The sequence below is a fragment of the Eumetopias jubatus genome, unplaced genomic scaffold (assembly GCF_037043125.1).
Source record: "Eumetopias jubatus isolate StellerSeaLion01/CBP00866 unplaced genomic scaffold, mEumJub1_p1.0 scaffold_8, whole genome shotgun sequence".
NCBI lineage: Eukaryota > Metazoa > Chordata > Mammalia > Carnivora > Otariidae > Eumetopias > Eumetopias jubatus.
In genome coordinates, this window is record NW_028274814.1 from 119811955 (window position 1) to 119829908 (window position 17954).

At 37.2% G+C, this 17954-nt stretch overlaps 1 protein-coding gene across 5 annotated transcripts in view; it reads left to right on the forward strand.

The window, feature by feature from the left end:
- APAF1 (apoptotic peptidase activating factor 1) overlaps positions 1–17954 on the forward strand; it is a 91006-nt gene that overhangs the window by 26320 nt on the left and 46732 nt on the right. For all 5 annotated transcript variants that reach the window (XM_028121600.2, XM_088025298.1, XM_028121599.2 and 2 more), the window contains 6 exons: positions 1646–1759; positions 2225–2409; positions 6249–6375; positions 7338–7463; positions 10018–10149; positions 13823–13948. In XM_028121600.2, the coding sequence (XP_027977401.1) occupies positions 1646–1759; positions 2225–2409; positions 6249–6375; positions 7338–7463; positions 10018–10149; positions 13823–13948 (810 nt within the window). The remainder of the gene's footprint in view (positions 1–1645; positions 1760–2224; positions 2410–6248; positions 6376–7337; positions 7464–10017; positions 10150–13822; positions 13949–17954) is intronic.

Consider the following 17954-nt stretch of genomic DNA (forward strand, 5'->3'; position numbering starts at 1 on the left):
AAATAGGATCAGAATAGAAATAGTCTTATATCCCTTTTTCTCCCCCAGTTAACTCTAATTCATGGTCCTCTTTTTATGTCGATTTATATAGAGTGAAAAATTTTGAAGCTGCATACTATTTTATTGTATATTGAGGCTTATGGACAATTAGATTGCTTAAGCACACTTGTCTGATTATTTTCTTAGGACACATTTTTATAAGTGTAATTTCTGGGTCAAATGGTATGTACAGTTAGAATTTTAATACAGATTACCAAACTGTCCTCCAGAAAGGTGCTCTGAATTACATCACTATCAACAGTATGTGAGAGTGTTCATTTCCTCTGATTCCAGCTAATATTCTTATTACTACTTTTAGTCTTTAGAAATCTGATTTTTTTTTTAAGATTTTATTTACTTTGTCAGAGCTAGCTAGAGTGTGCACAAGCAGGGGGAGGGGCAGGAAGAGGGAGAAGCAGGTTTCCTGCTGAGCAGGGAGCCCGATGCAGGACTTGATCCTGGGACTCTGGGATCATGACCTGAGTTGAAGGCAGACGCTTAACCGACTGAACCAGCCAGGCGTCCCTAGAAATCTGATATTAAAACATGCTGAATCTTTGTTGTTTCATTTAGATTACTGCTGAGATTTTTGGCCATTTGTACCTTTTATTCTGTGCATTGAGTCTCCTACATTGCTTTTACCTATTTTTTGTTAAGGTGTTTCTCTTATTTTATTAGGATTTTCTTTCTTTTTTTTTTTTTTTTTTTTGAAAACATGGCTTCCTCTGCAGTACTTTTTTTTTTTTTAAAGATTTTATTTACTTATTTGACAGAGAGAATACAAGCAGGGGGAGCAGCAGAGGTAGAGGGAGAAGCAGGGAGCCCAATGTGGGGCTAAATCCCAGGACCCTGAGATCATGACCTGAGCCGAAGGCAGCCACTCAACTGACTGAGCCACCCAGGCGCCCCTTATTAGAATTTTCTGTAAAAAAAAAAGAATATTAAGCCCTCATCTATCATATGTGTTGTAAATAAATATTTTTATTTTTTGTCAAATTTTATTTATATTTTCAACTATATTGAAAGTTTTTGAGTTTTTAGGTAAAGTTTACATTTCTCTCTTTTTTTTTTTGTACTTTTGGTGTCATGTTTACAAACATTTCCTTCATCCTAGGGTTACAAAAATATTTGCCTGTATCCCATAGAATTTTTTGAGGTTTTCTATTTTATATTTAAGTGTTTAATCCAGCTAAAATTTATTTTGATTTAAGGTGTGGGGTCCATTCTATCTTTCTTTGGTTCCTTTTAACATAGCTTCCTTTCTGTCCTTAAATTCTAAGTTACCTGCTACGTTTCTTTCAGCAGTGTTAGGATAAGGGTGGCAGGGCGCCTGGGTGGCCCAGTCGTTCAGCGTCTGCCTTTGGCTCAGGTCCTGATCCCAGGGTGCTGGGCTTGAGCCCCCTGTCAGGCTCTCTGCTCCGCGGGAGTCTGCTTCTCCCTCTGCCCCCCTCCCCAGCTTGTGCTTTCTCTCTCAATCTCTCTCTCGATCACTCTCTTTCAAATAAATCTTTATTAAAAAAAAAAAAGCATAAGGATGGTAGAGTTAAAATTCTTTGATGTCTTTAACAGTATCCTCATCTTACCTTTTTTTTTTTTTTTTTAAAAGGAACTTTGTGCTTTAATGTTTTCCCTGGATTGGATTAAAGCAAAAACTGAACTCATAGGCCCTGCTCATCTGATTCATGAATTTGTGGAATACAGGCATATATTGGATGAAAAGGTATAATTAGTATGAAAAATAAGTTCTTAAAGGGCATCTCATTGTCATTTAATTCTAGGTTTAATAGTGGGGATGAGCAAAATAAAAGGGACAAAGAGAGATAATTTCCTCCTTTTGACCCTTGATTATTCTAATTATTTTGCTTCCTAGCCTACTGGGAATGTAGATGGGATTGAGGTTTGAATGTTGAGGAAGTAAAGTGTTCACTGGGTTTTTTTGTTTTGTTTTTTGTTTTTTACACAAGAATGTGTTAAGAAAGTAATACTTGGATAATGAGATTTTTACACTATGTTTAAAAATCTGGAGAGGGTCACCATATATTTGTTACCTAATGGTTGGCTGTTTAATTTTAGCTCATGTAGAGAATACCTCATTTAAGCCTTTAAAGTGACAAGATCACAGAAACAGAAAAATGTCAGATCTTGAGTCTAGTTACATTTCTAAGAGATTTCAGTTTGTTCATAGGATTGTGCAGTCTGTGAAAATTTCCAGGAATTTTTATCTTTAAATGGACATCTTCTTGGACGACATCCATTTCCTAATATTGTACAGCTGGGTCTCTGTGAACCAGAAACCTCAGAAGTTTATCAGCAAGCTAAGCTGCAGGCCAAGCAGGAGGTCGATCATGGAGTTCTTTACCTGGAGTGGATGTAAGTAGATTAGGAAAGAAACCAAAGGGAGTGGAGTGCTAAATGTGTCATTATTTTTCAGGTAGTGAATAAGTTCACTCCAAGAAGATTTAACTACTTTGTAAAGGGCTGGAACTTTTAATAAGCATTCTTACTTATTGAAAAGTTCTGGAGAAGTGAGCATAGGAGAAATACGTATCTTCAAAGAATCCATAGAAATAGATGCTTGCCTGTAGGCATTTTGACCAGACATACTAAATAATACCAAATGGTGTACTTATTGTAACATAGTTTACTAGCAAAGAACATGGGCTTTGAAGCCACAAACATCGATTTGAGTCTCAGTTCTGAAACCTGATAGTTTTGTGATTTTGAACAAATTACAGGTTGCTCTTTTTTTCATATATAAAATAGAGATAACAATTCTTTGAGATATATTATTTTTATGAAGATTGAAATGAGATATTGGATATAAAGTGATTAGCCCTTCGCCTTTCACATAGCCCTCATTAAACTTCCACTGAAGTTTGATTGTTCTAACTCCTAAAAGAGGCTATTCAGTTTTGCTCTTGCCTTAATCTTATCAGTTAAAAAAAGGAGAGGGTTAACTCATCTTTTTAATGCCTGTTATACACAATATGCACACATTACTCATTTTACCTTCAAACCTTAGAAGGTAAATATTATTTGCTCTATTTTACAAATGAAAAAATTGAGGCACAGAGTTGTTGAGACTTGACTAAGCTTGTGTAGCTTGCTGAATGGAATTTAATTCCTGGGTCTGTTTATCTTTATGTTCCGTGTGCCTTCTATATGCCATGCTTCTCTTGTAGCTAGAAATAATGAATATGAATGGTTGTCTTTTCACATGTATAATTTATATCTGAATTGAACTCTAGGTTGATATCTGCAATATTTATTAGTCCCGGGCCCTCTTTCCAAATAGGTTGCCCTAGGTGATTTCCCTAATTCACTGAAGCTAAGGTAAACCTGTCTGTATTCTAGAATACTTGCTCACTTATATCATAACATTTGTTTCACTTTATGGTGATGGCCTATTTTTCTGTTACTAGTCTATACAGTCTGTAGTTTAGAATAGTTTGGAGGTTAAAATGAACAGATTTTGGCTCCAGACTGCCTGGACTTGAAACCCAGCTCTGCTTTATTGGTTGTTTATAACCAGGGAAAGTTACTCAACTTCTCTCACCTAATAGTCCTCTTTCATAGCATTATTGAGAAGATTAAATGAGTATGTGTGTATACAAACATATACACACACACATAGAGTGCCTAGAACAGTACCTAGTTCATAGAAGTTCCTCAGTAAATATTAAGAATAGCATTTAGCATTTTTCCTGGTCCATATAGTTGGTATGCAGAAGAAATTTTTGGAAGATCCAACTGAATTGATGTTTTGGTTAGTGGTTGAAATAGAATTAATACATGGTCTGATAATCACATGGGTATAGGTTTAGTTCTTGTTCTCTTATGACTTGTTGAGTTTGATTTTTCACTTTTTCTTGCTGTTTTTTTTTTTCTTCCCATTCCATCAACTGCGTTTCAACCTGTGATGTTCTGTCACAGAATGCTTAGTCATTCTGTGAGCTGAATCTTTTAACTGGGTTTGACCAGGTCATATTCAAAGAATGCTTTACTTTAGTACTAGAAAGATTTTTTTTTTTATGGACAGGTTTAGATTGGTATAAGCTTAAATTTAACTGAATTTTAGCTTTCAAAGAAATTATTTGTTCATACATTCATTTGTTATTTCTTTAATACTTTTTGGCCGTCTGTTATATGCCAATCTTTGCAACACTTTCTGACCTTCGGGGAATTGAGTAGTTAGAACAAGGGGAAAGAGAGAATATTTTTTTAGTCTAATCTTCTAATCTTTGCTAGTAATTTACCTGGTTTTCTTCTAGGTTCTCATCACCTTAGTTCATATAGTTGTTTGTTTCATTGCTTCTAGTAAATTATAGTACTTTCTAGGCAAGATCTAAGTCTGATTTACCTTTTGTGTTCCCTTTTTTCATTTGGTCCATCTTGTGTGTGGTTAATTTTTTTAAAGTTTTTGTTTAAATTCTAGTTAGTTAGGGGCACCTGGGTGGCTCAGTCATTAGGTGTCTGTCTTCGGCTCGTGATCCCAAGGTCCTGGGATCGAGCCCTGCATGGGGCTCCCTGCTCAGTGGGAGGCCTGCTTCTCCCTCTCCCCCTCCCCCTGCTGTGTTCCCTCTCTCGCTGTGTCTCTCTCTGTCAAATAAATAAATAAAATCTTTAAAAAAAAATTCTAGTAGTTAACATATAGTGTAATATTGGTTTCAGGAGTAGATGTGTGGTTAATTTTTTTAAAGAATAATAACAGTGGCATCCTTATGTGCCAGGCACTGTTTAGAGCAGGTATCATTACTCCTGTTGTACATATGAGGAAATGGAAGCTTATTAAGTTCAATTATTTGCCTAAGTTTACACACCTAATAAGTAGTAGAAGTAGGTTTGTTCTTTATCTGACTCCTAAAATAAGCACAATGCCATTTAACATATTTATTTGTACTCAGAGTGACTGGGGTGTATGTATATGAAATTCTGACACCGTTCTAATACTTTACCCCTTTAACCCATTAGAAATAACATATTAACTGCACTAGTGGAATAGTTAGTATTCAGTAGATTAAGATACAAAGAAAATGATATTGCTTTATCTTTTTCTCCTCTATGAATAATTGTGGTTAGAGAAGAGCAAATTTAAAGTACATCATCGTGGGGCACCTAGGTGGTTCAGTTGGTTAAGTGTCTGCCTACAGCTCGGGTCATGATCCCAGGGTCCTGGGATTGAGCCTCGAGTTGCCTCGGGCTCCCTGCTCAGTGGGGAGCCTACTTCTCCCTCTCCATCTGCCCCCTCCCTGCTTGTGTGCTCGCTGGCTCTCTCCTTCTCTCTCTTTCTCTCAAATAATATCTTTTTTTTTTAATGCAGAAGACGTACTTCTCTTGTTTTTTTTTTTTTTAAGATTTTATTTATTTTATTTGACAGAGAGAGACACAGCGAGAGAGGGAACACAAGCAGGGGGAGTGGGAGAGGGAGAAGCAGGCCTCCCGCCAAGCAGGGAACCCAGTGCAGGGCTTGATCCCAGGACCCTGGGATCACGACCTGAGCTGAAGGCAGATGCGTAACGACTGAGCCACCCAGGCGCTCCTCAAATAAATAATATCTTAAAAAAAAATAAAGTACATCATTGTTAATGGTGGGTGTAGTGTCATACTTTAGTTAGGAAATGAGCTTCATTTTGCTATGGCTTCTTTCCTTTTATTTATTTTTTAAAATTTTTAATTTTTTGAGAGAGAGAGAGGAGGGGCAGAAGGAGAGAGAGAATCTCAAGCAGACTCCATGGCCAGTGTGGAGCCCTATGCTGGGTTTAGTCTCACAACCCTGAGATCATGACCTGAGCTGAAATCAAGGGTCGGGTTGCTTAACTGATTGAGCCACCCAGGTGCCCTGGCTTCTTTCCCTTTAAAAACAATGGAGATTTTTTTTGAGGGTATCCTTACATAATGTTTTCTCTGCATATGTTATCATTAATATGTCAGAGGAAAATAGAAAGCAACATGTGTTTGATTAGTTAGATTTCTCCCAACTCTGACATTTGCAGCACCTGACAGGTTGCTTTATATAGGGTAGCATTTCTCTTAAAAAGCCACTTTCGTAATACTTTTTTCCTTCAGGAGATCTATGCTGTCATTTACATGCTGGTAACTTAATTTTAAGAATTTTGTATTTTTGGCAACACAACAGTGTTAACAGTTTATTACTGAAAAGAAGTTACTTTTACTTACTGGGTTTCTGTTCATTTTCTCCTTGTATGTAGAAACAAAAAAAACATCAAGAATCTTTCCCGCTTAGTTGTCCGCCCCCATACAGATGCTGTTTACCATGCTTGCTTTTCTGAGGATGGTCAAAGAATAGCTTCTTGTGGAGTTGATAAAACCCTACAGGTAAAACATATCTCTTGAGAAAAATTGAAAGAGGCATGTACCAAATACTGTACATATTAGAATATATTTAAATCCTAGAATTGAAGAAAATTGCACATTAGAATTAGAGAAATCCAAATCTCTTGAACATTTTAGAAAAGCTTTCTCTGGAAATTTAGAAGATATGGTTGTGTGTTTTCATAATTTTAAAGTTGCCAAGTGACATAAAAGTACCTTTTACCCTAGCAAATCCGTTACTGTCATCCATGAGCCCTCCAAGAGTAATGAGGAAATGCAAATTGTTAAAAGACATAAGGACTCCATATCGCAGTGCACAGGACTCTGATTAAAAAACAGTGATTAGGTAAAATACCTATTTTATCACAGGTTCAGACACAGATTTCTGACTATAAACAGGAATCAGACTAGATTATTTCCTAAGGTGCTTGAAGGAATTTAAGTTCTCATTTGTTTTTGGAATAAATGAATGAGTGCTTTTCTTTACATTTGTGCTCTGCATTTTGATTTTGAAGGAAATAGGATCAATTTAGTTAAAACTGATATTTAGATTAGGTTTAGTCTTTGCAAAATTATGACTGTAAACCATATTTTTATATGTGTGCTTTATTACTAATTTTATTAATTTTGGCTTTTGAGCCCCAGAAAGAAAACATACTGAATGAAATGTTTTCGGTTTAAGAATTTGCCAAAAGAAAAAAAAAAGAAAAAGAATTTGCCAAACTAATCTCAAGAACTGAAGCTATACTCTGCCAGCTCTTTTTATTGATATTACAGTCATTTAATAAGGGATAGTTCTCTATGTTAAGACATATAAACTCGACAGATATTCTGCTTTTTGGAGTGGTTTTGCCAAGGTTCATTACTATTGCAAAATAATATGGATTAAGGTCTTTTGAAGAAAGATTTTTATTGAATGGGGGCCATTGGTTTATGGTAAAAAGATTTTATTGTTGCTTGTGCAGGTGTTCAAAGCTGAAACAGGAGAGAAACTGCTGGAAATCAAGGCTCATGAGGATGAAGTGCTTTGTTGTGCATTCTCTACAGATGACAGATTAATAGCAACCTGTTCAGTGGATAAAAAAGTGAAGGTAGGGAAATATTTTTCTCTTGAGTTGTAATTACCATAGAATTCATTTTCTTTTTCCATAGTAGAGGGACTACGGTAAGTAGGGGTAAAGGACTCTTGCCTGTTGATCTACAGACTTGAGGCAAACCAGTTTTTATCCACTGCAAACTAATACTCTATTTTTTTTTTTTGAAGATTTTATTTATTTATTTGACAGAGAGAGACACAGAGAGGGAACACAAGCAAGGGGGAGTGGGAGAGGGAGAAGCAGGCTTCCCGCATAGCCGAGAGCCCAATGTGGGACTCGATCCCAGGACCCTGGGACCATGACCTGAGCCGAAGGCAGTTGCTTAACAACTGAGCCACCCAGGCGCCCAACACTGTCTATTTTTAAGCACCAGCAAAAATGCCTAGGTTTCTCAGCCTGAGATATTTACCAGACAGCTGGGAGAAACAATTACAAATTAATGAATTTGCCTACTGTTTATTATTGATAGGTCTGTGTGATAAAATATCAGTTGGAATCTTTGAGGGCATTGTGATTGGAAGTGTTGCTGCACAAAATTACTGAGATTGGATTCCTGTTGTAAAATACATAATTTGTGAAGTGTGCAACCCAGATTTTTTTCTTTTAGAGAGGGAGTGCAGAGTGGGGAGGGTTGGGCGGGGGAGGGGCAAAGGGAGAGAGAGAATCTTAAGCAGGCTTCACACAGTGTGGAGCCTGATGCCGCCGGGTTCATCTCATGATCCTGAGCTGAAATCAAGAGTCGGATGCTTAACCAACTGAGCCACTCAGGCACCCCAAACACCTCACTTCAGGCTTTGTTTTTTTTTAAGAGAGTGTGCGCATGTTGAGAGCAGGGTGGCGGGGAGAAAGGAAAGGGAGAGCGAGAATCCCAAGCAGGCTCCACACTGGGTGTGGAGCCTGACACGGGCCTCTGTCTCGACCCTGGGATCATAACTTGAGCTGAAGTCAAAGAGTTGGATGCCCAACCGACTGAACCACCTCTCGCTTCAGGCTTTTTAAAAAGAGATGGATCCTGACTTGGTGGGAGTCCTGCAAATAAATAGATAGGTAGATAGGTAGGTAGATAGGAGAGGGAGAGGGGAAGAAAGAGGGAGAGGGGAAGAAAGGGAGAAAGGAAAGAGGGAGGGAGGAAGGAAGGATGGACGGACGGACTGTTGAAACTGGCTAGATGGCGTGGGTCTTAGTGGACCTGGGAGCAAGAAAATTGACTTGGAAGTTTTCCTGGGGTCTGTACTCACTTGAAGAAGACTTTGGAGCGTCCAGACAAATTAAGACCTTGGAAAAGTCTCCTTCTTGATAGATTGGACTGTCTAGGTGGCTTTACAACCAACCAGTTAATTAACTCCAAAGCCACTACTGAGTCAGACTTGGAGTTGGCCATTCTTGCACAGTTTCAAAGTCAAGAGCTATGTGGAATAAAAGGAGATAACACTGAGTTTCTGTTTTCTAAGTACTCAAAATAAAGAACAAGAGGCGCAAATGTCTATTAAAGAACCTAAAAATAAACTCTTTGGGCCTCTGGTGAGTGCTTTGATAAGATAAAAACTGCGGGGCACCGGGCTGGCTCAGATGGTAGAGCATATGATGCTTCATCTTGGGGTCATGAGTTCGAGCCCCATAATGGGAATAGAGCTTACTTAAAAATTAAAAAAAAAAAAAGCAAGAAAGAAAATGCTATGAGAGGGACATTAATACCTCTAAAAAGTTCAGAGCCCAGTGAAGACTAGGTAATTTATTTCTTTTGTCTATTGTTAGAACACACTGCTCTGTTGTTCTACATAGTAACTAGAATGATGATTACTTGTGCTTGGGAATTTAACACTGTGTGAGGCTTTATACTACACACTTTGTTATATTACATTATCAATTTCTCACTACAACTTGGAGAGTAAGTATTGATCCCATTTTGCAGATGAGGAAATAGGTTCAGAGATGAAGTCATTTGCCCAAGCTCACATTAACGGATAACTAATGGAGCCAGGGTTCAAAGCTAGGTTTCTCTCAGAATCTAAAGCCTTAAATTTTTTTCAGTGATCCATCTGCCTTTACTTTTTATTGATACCTTGAAGCCAGCAGCACACTTAGCATGTCCTTTATCTCATTTGAATTGTGTACACAAGGGTGGGTATAAGTATCCTCATTTTACAGAGGAGGGAACTATGATGCAGATAAATTAAAGACTTGATGATGGACACACAAATTATAAATAGTAGAGGCAGGTCTTGGACTTAATCCTTCTGATCTCAAGTCCATTATTCCATTCCTTTTATAGCACTTCTCTGCCTACTGTCATTCATGTGAACATTTGCAGTCTTGCCCTTGAAGAATGTAATGTTTTCATGGGATTCTAATTGTGCTATAGAAAGGCACACGTGTAGATTTGTAATTTTTTAAAAGACATCCTGGAAAAATACATATTTTAGAGAAGGGGGTGTATTATGTCTGACTGGGAAAATCTGCCACAAAACAGCTGACATTTGTTTGCTCTTCTGTTCTCCCTTTGAAAGTAAGGGGTAGTTGTAAATTTTCTTTTCTCTATTCTCTTTAGATTTGGAATTCTCTGACGGGGGAACTAGTACATATCTATGATGAGCACTCAGAGCAAGTCAACTGCTGCCACTTTACCAACAACAGTCATTACCTTCTCTTAGCCACTGCGTCAAGTGACTGCTTCCTCAAAGTAAGTGTGGATGATGAAAATTACGTGCACAAATTTGATAGGTGCATCAGAACATCTTTTTCGATTTTCTCTTGTATTATTCAGGGCTCTTTTGGTTGCAGTGATAGGAACTTCCATACTAGCTAAGCCAAAAAAAAAAAAAAAAAAAAAAGACTGGTTCATGTAACTGAAAAGTCTAAAGGGAGAATGGCTTTAGGCATAACTGATTCCAGATGCTTAAATTACATTCTTGGGGTCTAATCCCCTCTTCATCTTTAGATTCTGTTTCTCTCTTTGTTGGTTCAGGCGTGTTCTTTCTGTGTGGCAGGAAATATGGCTGTTCTCAGTTACAGGCTTATGTGGGTTTTACAGCTTATAGTCACAGAGGAAGAGAAACTTACTCTTACCCAGGTCCCATAGATTTAATTTTAAAGAAGACTGTTTGACCTGGTTTGGCTTATATGCTCATTGTTAAATAACCCTAGTAGTCCAATAGGATATGGAATCCTTGAATTGGTCAAAGATTACAAGTTCAGCCATGTAGAGATGGGACAAATGAAGTGAGGTCAGCTCTATTTGTTTTATAAGTGGGGCTTGATTCAGAAGAGAGGTTTTGTTATTAGAAGGAGGAAGGAAAAAAAGTGCTGATAGGAAAAAAAAAACTAAAACTAAAAGCAGATATGCATTTTACGTATGTTTGATAATGCTTTATAGTTACAAATTATAAAAGATTTTATCTTTTTTCCCTCTTAAATGGCATATTGAAGATAGCTAGATTAAATGTTCTGGGGGTCCAGAAAGATTCACTGACTTCCTTTGGATTGTTTTTTGGTTTGGTTTCTGCCCTGTCTTTTTTAATGTCACACCATCTTTGCAAAGGGACATTATATTTTTGGGTGGGTTGGGCAAACCATTTCAGTTTGGAAAACCTCATAGACTCTGTGTTTGACGTTTAAATACAGTGTTGTTGTTTTTTTTAAATACAGTATTTTAAAAAACTTCAGAAAATATTGAAAATTGTCTCCCCTCTCCCCTTCAGTTTAGGAAGCTGAAACTTTATCTTTTTTTTTTTTCCTCCAAAAGAAAACTTACATAGAAGCTCAGTGTGTAAGAGAGAAAGCCCATTGCTCTGGTTGAAGTGGGGTGTGGTCTTGCTTTTTTTTTTTTTTTTAAAGACGTTATTTTTATTTGAAAGAGAGAGTGTGTGTGGGTGCGCGTGCTTGAGCGTTGGTGGGAGGGGGGACAGAGGAAGAGGGAGAAGCTCAGCTGCTGAGCGAGGAGCCCAGTGTGGGGTTCTGTCCCAGGACCCTGAGATCATGACCTTAGCGGATGTCAGACACTTAACTAAGCTACCCAGGCGCTCCTGAGCTTGCTTTTCTACTCTTATTCCCTTTCTTATTTCCCCCAGTAGTCCCTTTCAGACATGTTTCTGGAATCCTTAGGGGCCTGCATAGCACAATTTGAAAACCCTGGATTGGATTAAAATAACAGACTAATGTAGTCTTATAATCATAGCTCATTTTTACTCAGATATGCTTTACCTTATGGAATAAATCCACCTCTGAAAAACTAAGACTTCTGTATTATTTTATGATTAATTTTTGATGTTTCTTTTTAAAATTTTATAGAGTGAAGAAGTTTGTTTCCTCATTTTAATTATAGACAGAAAGCTCTAGGATGTAAGACCAAAGAGAGATCTATGGGTTCTATTGTTTAGTCAATAGTTTTAATTAAGGACAAGTTTTACTTTAAAATCTGCCATATCACACCTGTATTACCATGTGGACAATTAGAATTCACTTCTTGTGACTCTTGAACTGAGAGAAGGCAATGAAAATATGAAAATCTGAAGTTGCCCCCATGTGCCTTGCCTTATCTGAAAAACTGGATTTACCTAGGACTAGGGTAAAGAAGTCGAGGATGGAGGTGGGCATGAAGAACAGGACTTACCTCACTGGTCATTTTCAAAGGATTTTTGTCAATATTAATCTTGGGGATGGATGATTTCTCCTTCCATGTTTAATATAGTTAGCATAAATCCGCAGAGAGGACTATAGCCCTTTTTGTTTGTATTTTATTCACTTTTCAAACATACCCAAAAGGAGAGAGTACAATAATAAACCCTTGTGTTATCCATTGTCTAGCTCTCACTATTATTAATATTTTGCCAATCTTATTTTATTCTCCCCCTTCCTTTTTTTTTTTTTTGCCTGGAGCATGTTGGGACAAATCGCAGATATGTCATTGTACCCAAAATACTTCAGCGTGCATATTTGAGGTCTTAAACCTAAGTACCATGCCATTATCACACCTAACATAATAAATAATAGTTTTGTGATCTGTCTGGTCCATGTTCACTTTTCCCCATTGTTCTTTTTTATTTTTATTTATTTTTTATTTTTTATTTTTTTTAAGATTTTATTTATTTAACTGACAGAGCGAGAGAGAGACAGACAGACAGACAGACAGCGTAAGAGGGAACACAAGCAGGGGGAGTGGGAGGGGGAGAAGCAGGCTTCTGGCCGAGCAGAGAGCCCGATGCGGGGCTCCATCCCAGGACTCTGGGATCATGACCTGAGCAGAAGGCAGTCGCTTAACCAACTGAGCCACCCAGGCGCCCCCTTTTTTTTTTAAAGTTTATTTATTTTTAGTAATCTCTATACCCAACATGGGGCTTGAACTTGCGACCCCAAGATCAAGAGTCACACACTCCTCTGACTGACCTAGCCAGGCTCCCCTTCCCCATCATTCTTAAAAGATGGGGAAAAGATAAGATTTTTTTATTTTATTTATTTGAGAGAGAGAGCGTGCGAGAGAGCACAAGCAGGGGGCAGGGCAGAGTGCAAGGGAGAAGCAGTCTCCCCACTGATCAGAGAGCATGATGGTGGGGCTCAATCCCAGGACCCTGGGATCACGACATGAGCAAAAGGCAGATGCTTAAACAACTGAGCCCCTAGGCGCCCCCCAAAAAACCATGTCTTTCTACCATAGATTTGTTGGAATCAGAATACAAATTTCAGGTGACATTTGGTTGTTATGTCTCTTAAATGTCTTTTATTCTGGAGAAGTTCTCCTTCGAAGCCCTCTGCCTCTTTTGATTCCTTAGAGAAACTGAGTCATTTGTCCTGTGGATTCTGGATTTGGTTGGTTGTTTCCTAGAGGTGTTAACTTGCTCTTCAAGCCTCTTATATTTCCTGTCAAATGTATTTATATCTATCTTTGCTATCTTTGTATTTTTCAAGTCACTTTTTAGAGCATTAATAGATTTTAGCTTAGTAAGTAGACTCAAGATTTGCGTTGGGAAATCTTAGAAATGACTGGATAACCTAGCATCTAAAAAAAATTTGGGAGCATTTTATTTTACATATTACTTATTGGAGAGCTGAATAAAATGATAATGATTCCAAACTACTTTGTTAAAATAAGCAGTAATTATTTAGTTACTTAGTGTTCAGACTAAAAGCCTAGGTAAGCTTTTTGTCCCTTAATAGATTAGGTGTTGATCTAAGGGCTGCTCCATTATTTGGTAATCACAAGTTCACCTTTGTGTTTGACACCTTTTCATTAATATGATTGAACATTTTTCTGTAATTGAAAAAGCTTAAATGGGAGTGAAGCAAGAATGTTATGAGATTTCTAACTTTTCCTTATTCAGTACTAGTTTTTTAGTTATCTTTTTATCTTTATCAAATAGCTCTGGGATTTGAATCAAAAAGAATGTCGCAATACCATGTTTGGCCACACAAATTCAGTCAATCACTGCAGATTTTCACCAGATGATAAGCTTTTGGCTAGTTGTTCAGCTGATGGAACATTAAAGGTACGCTTTTGTTTATTTAAATTGGTTGTAATTTTGTGGTTTTATGATGTGGTTATAGAAATAGGTTTCTCTTTTTCTCATTTCTACAGGAAGAGCTTTTTCTTTCAACTTCCAGGAGCGTATTTAATGTAACTGTAATTGCTTGTTATAATGATTGTTTATGAATGGTTTACTGCCTTATGCTTTAAAGTTCATATAGTTTGAATTCTTAATTTTTAAGCATGTATTTATGGCTTCATAAAATTTTGAGATTTGTGGGGTCAAATTTGTAAAGGCCCTGCTTTTATTTAGTCTTTATTCTTCCATTTATTTTATATTTTCTTGTTCTCCTGTCTTATGCAGGAAAAACTCAGAACTAGGGAATAAAGTATATTCAGGCTCCTGAAATTTATAGTCCTAAAAAAACTAAATTCTTTAAATTTTTACCTTCTCAAATCAGATCCTAATCCTACTTTCTTTCTTATTCCTTTCTCTACCATCATTCTAGTCTCCTTTTCATTGATTCTCCTTTCTTTCTTTGGTCTTAAGTCTAATCCGTCTTTGACCTAGTCTTTTGGTCTACCTTTTCCCCTCCCATTCCATAGTATTTACCGTGGTTCATGCTGTCATCTCCTTATGTTTGATAGCAGCTTTCTAAGATGTGTTCTTCATCCCTCCTAATCCTGGTACAGAACTGCTAGAATAACTCTCTACCTCTGTTTTCATCTTGCCACTTTCAGCTGGGACACAAAAGTACCACATTATAAATTGTGATAAACCCAGGCTCATCAGGTACACCTGTGAGGCTCTTTACCTTCCATCATTCTGCTACCTCTGTTCCTGTCCAGTTTGTTTCTTCTAGCCCCCTTAATACTAATTGTTCTGGGCAAGATAATTAGTCAGCTACTGTTCTGTATATATTTCATTAATCTTTATTGGGATTTTTGGCCTCCAATTCGCTTGCCCATATTTTTTAATGACTCTCAAACCTTTATGCACAGCCTTCTTCAGAAAGTGTTCTCTTATCACATCCATCTATCTGGTTCTGAATATATCCCTCCTTCTATCTATATCTCTATATATTGATAGAAACTGTTCAGTTTACTTCTTATTTCCACTTGTAAATGTGTTGTGCTGTTCAATTCAGTCATTTTCATGTCTTCTTTGATAAGATTGAATATAGATTTATGATCTGCAGAGACCTTGCATCTTCTTGTACTCTCAAGTTCATACTACAGAATTCTTCTCAAAACATGCACTCAATAAATTTTTTTAAAAATATTTTATTTATTTATTTGACAGAGAGATAGCGAGAGCAGGAACACAAGCAGGGGGAGTGGGAGAGGGAGAAGCAGGCTTCCCGTGAAGCAGGAAGCCCGATGCGGGGCTCGATCCCAGGATCCTGGGATCATGACCTGAGCCGAAGGCAGACGCTTAATGACTGAGCCACCCAGGTGCCCCTCAATAAATTTTCTTGACGTATATTTTTTCCAGGGAAATACTTGAATCCTCCCAGGCACTATTTTGTTTGTTAGAATCACTAGAGAAGGAGATTTGTTAATGTTGATAGGTAACTCCTCAGTTATAGGAAGATGAAATCTCTGATGCTGATCCTCTGGTTGAATCTTTGATTTCTCTTTGCTGACTGAAGATAACTTGTTTTTGTATAAATTACTTCAGGGCATCTAGTAATCCTTTCTGGCTAGAAGTCTACTTTAAAGAATTTTCTAGCTGTTAGTAGATGTTGGGAGCATTCTTAGAATATTCAGGTAAAAAGATTTTGACTTCTATGACATGTTATCTGCAAATACTAAATAACCTTCTCTTCTTTTAGGACAATCCATATCAGAGGAGGCTTTTCAGAATACCCTTGGCGGGTTAAGACAACCCTTTTTTGAGACAATCTTTCAGTCATAATAACCTATTATTTCTTCTTTTCTATTAAGTGAATGACTTCAGAAGAAGACATTTTATATCTCAAGTCAAGTTTTTCCATCTTACAACTGTTGCTAATTCCAAGTTCTGGCAAAATTCCATTTTCCTTAGCATTATTCCGTTATTATTAGGTTGCTTAATGTTCAAGACATTTGTGAAACCAGACTATTTATCCATTTTATAAATTTAAGGTGTGCAGCTCAACTGGCTTTCTTTGCTGCCAAGTTATGGTCCGTTCATTCCTAATTAATTTGCTGTATTCATTATAGTTCCAATTCCAGACTTATGCTGTTGTTCTTAAGCCCCCAGTCTTGTCACTGCATCCGTTTCATTCTCTGGAGATTACCTTACCTCATACCTACTTATTCAGAGGGTTGACACCACCCATTAAGAGTTCTCTTCCGTAAGTCTCCTCAAAAATTGCCATAAAAATCCCAATTCCCTTTCTTGTTTCTCATCTCAGTTCCCGGAAAGTTCTCTACTTATGCCCATTGTTCCTTTTTTTCTTCTTCCCCTGCACACTTTGCTTCACTGATTATTTTTTCTTTCTTTTTGTATCTTTTGCTTTTCTTCTCTTTGGGATCCTTTCCCACAGCCTACACATGTTCTTGGGCCTTTCTAAAACCAAAAAGTGAAAAACCTTTGATTCTCCATGGATTATGTTATCCTCTGAAATAGTCATTCTGTTTTTCCCTTTATTGCTAGACTTCTTAAGCTACCTGTACTTGCCTCCATTTCCTGACTATTCACTTAGTATTTAAAACTTGTTAAGCGTGGTCCCATCTTCCTTGTAGTCCTTTGAAGCATGTAAAATCTAGTTTTATTTTCAGTCTCTGTTCTTTTTGTTGTAAAGGTTAATGCTCTTTGGATTAGTGTGAAATCTGATATTTTTCTTTATCCAAGACTTACTCTTTTTGTTGTATTACCAGTATTCAGCTCTTCTTCCCCCATCAACCAACTATATTTCCTTTTTGAAACTCCTCTTCTGACATCAGTGTTTTCTACCTTTTCCTTTTATCTCTCTAACCCCTTCTTTATCTTTTTTACCTGGCCACTTAAATGTAGCTGTTCCTCAAGCATCTAACCTTGAATACCAGCTTCATTACCTTTCTTCCATCCCAGTTCATCAGTCCCATGGCTTGAACTCTCATCTTTTCAGTGAGTGACTTTCAGCAGTGTTACCTCCAGCCCTCATTTCTCTTGTGTGCTTGAGTCCTGCTTCTCTAATCAACTGCTAATTGTCATCACTTAGATAATACACTGTGCCTTAAACTTACTGTGCTCCACACTGAACTATATTTTCCTCTCAAACTTGACCCCCTTTTGTGCTTCCTGTATGTTTTATGATTTTGATTAGATCAGTGTCCAGGATTTATGTCATTGTAACTGGTCACAGTTGAGTCATGTAGTATGTTTTTTCCTTTCTCATACAGCTTCTTGTTTTCCTTGGGATTAAATGTGTTGTACATTTACCATTGTAATTTTGTTTTTTAACACATTGTGCTTATTTTTTTTAATGTGCTCATCACGAATTCATCTCCAAACTATCCCTTGTCTAAATTGCTTCTTACATTATTCAAACTTACCAGAATGTTTGATAAATTTTCTTTTCTTGGAAATAACTTTCTTGGAGGGTTCTGTCTTGCTCCATTCTGACTGGTGAAACTACTTCTAGTGTCCATCTGGGGATCTCCCTTTATTATTCTGGGGATTCCTTTCGCTTTTCTCTTGACTTAAAACCCTGTTTCTTAGATTTCTTGTCTTCTTTCTTGGTTTATTCTCCCATTGGTGGAGAATCTCCTCTAGCTTCCTAAGAAAGAAACTTTGGGAGGTAAATTTTTGAGACCTTGTCTGTCTAAAAGTGTCTAACTTCATATTTAATTGGTATTTTTGACTGCATAAAGAATTCTGGGTTGTAAATAATTTTTCCTGGGACTTTTGGGGACATTGTGCCCTTCTGTCTTCTGAAGTTCCTCTTGAAAAGTTTGAAGCCATTCTGATTCATATGTGATCTATTTTTTTGTCTGAAACTTTTAAGATCTTCTCTTTTTTATTATTATTTTTTATTATTATGTTAATCACCATACATTAC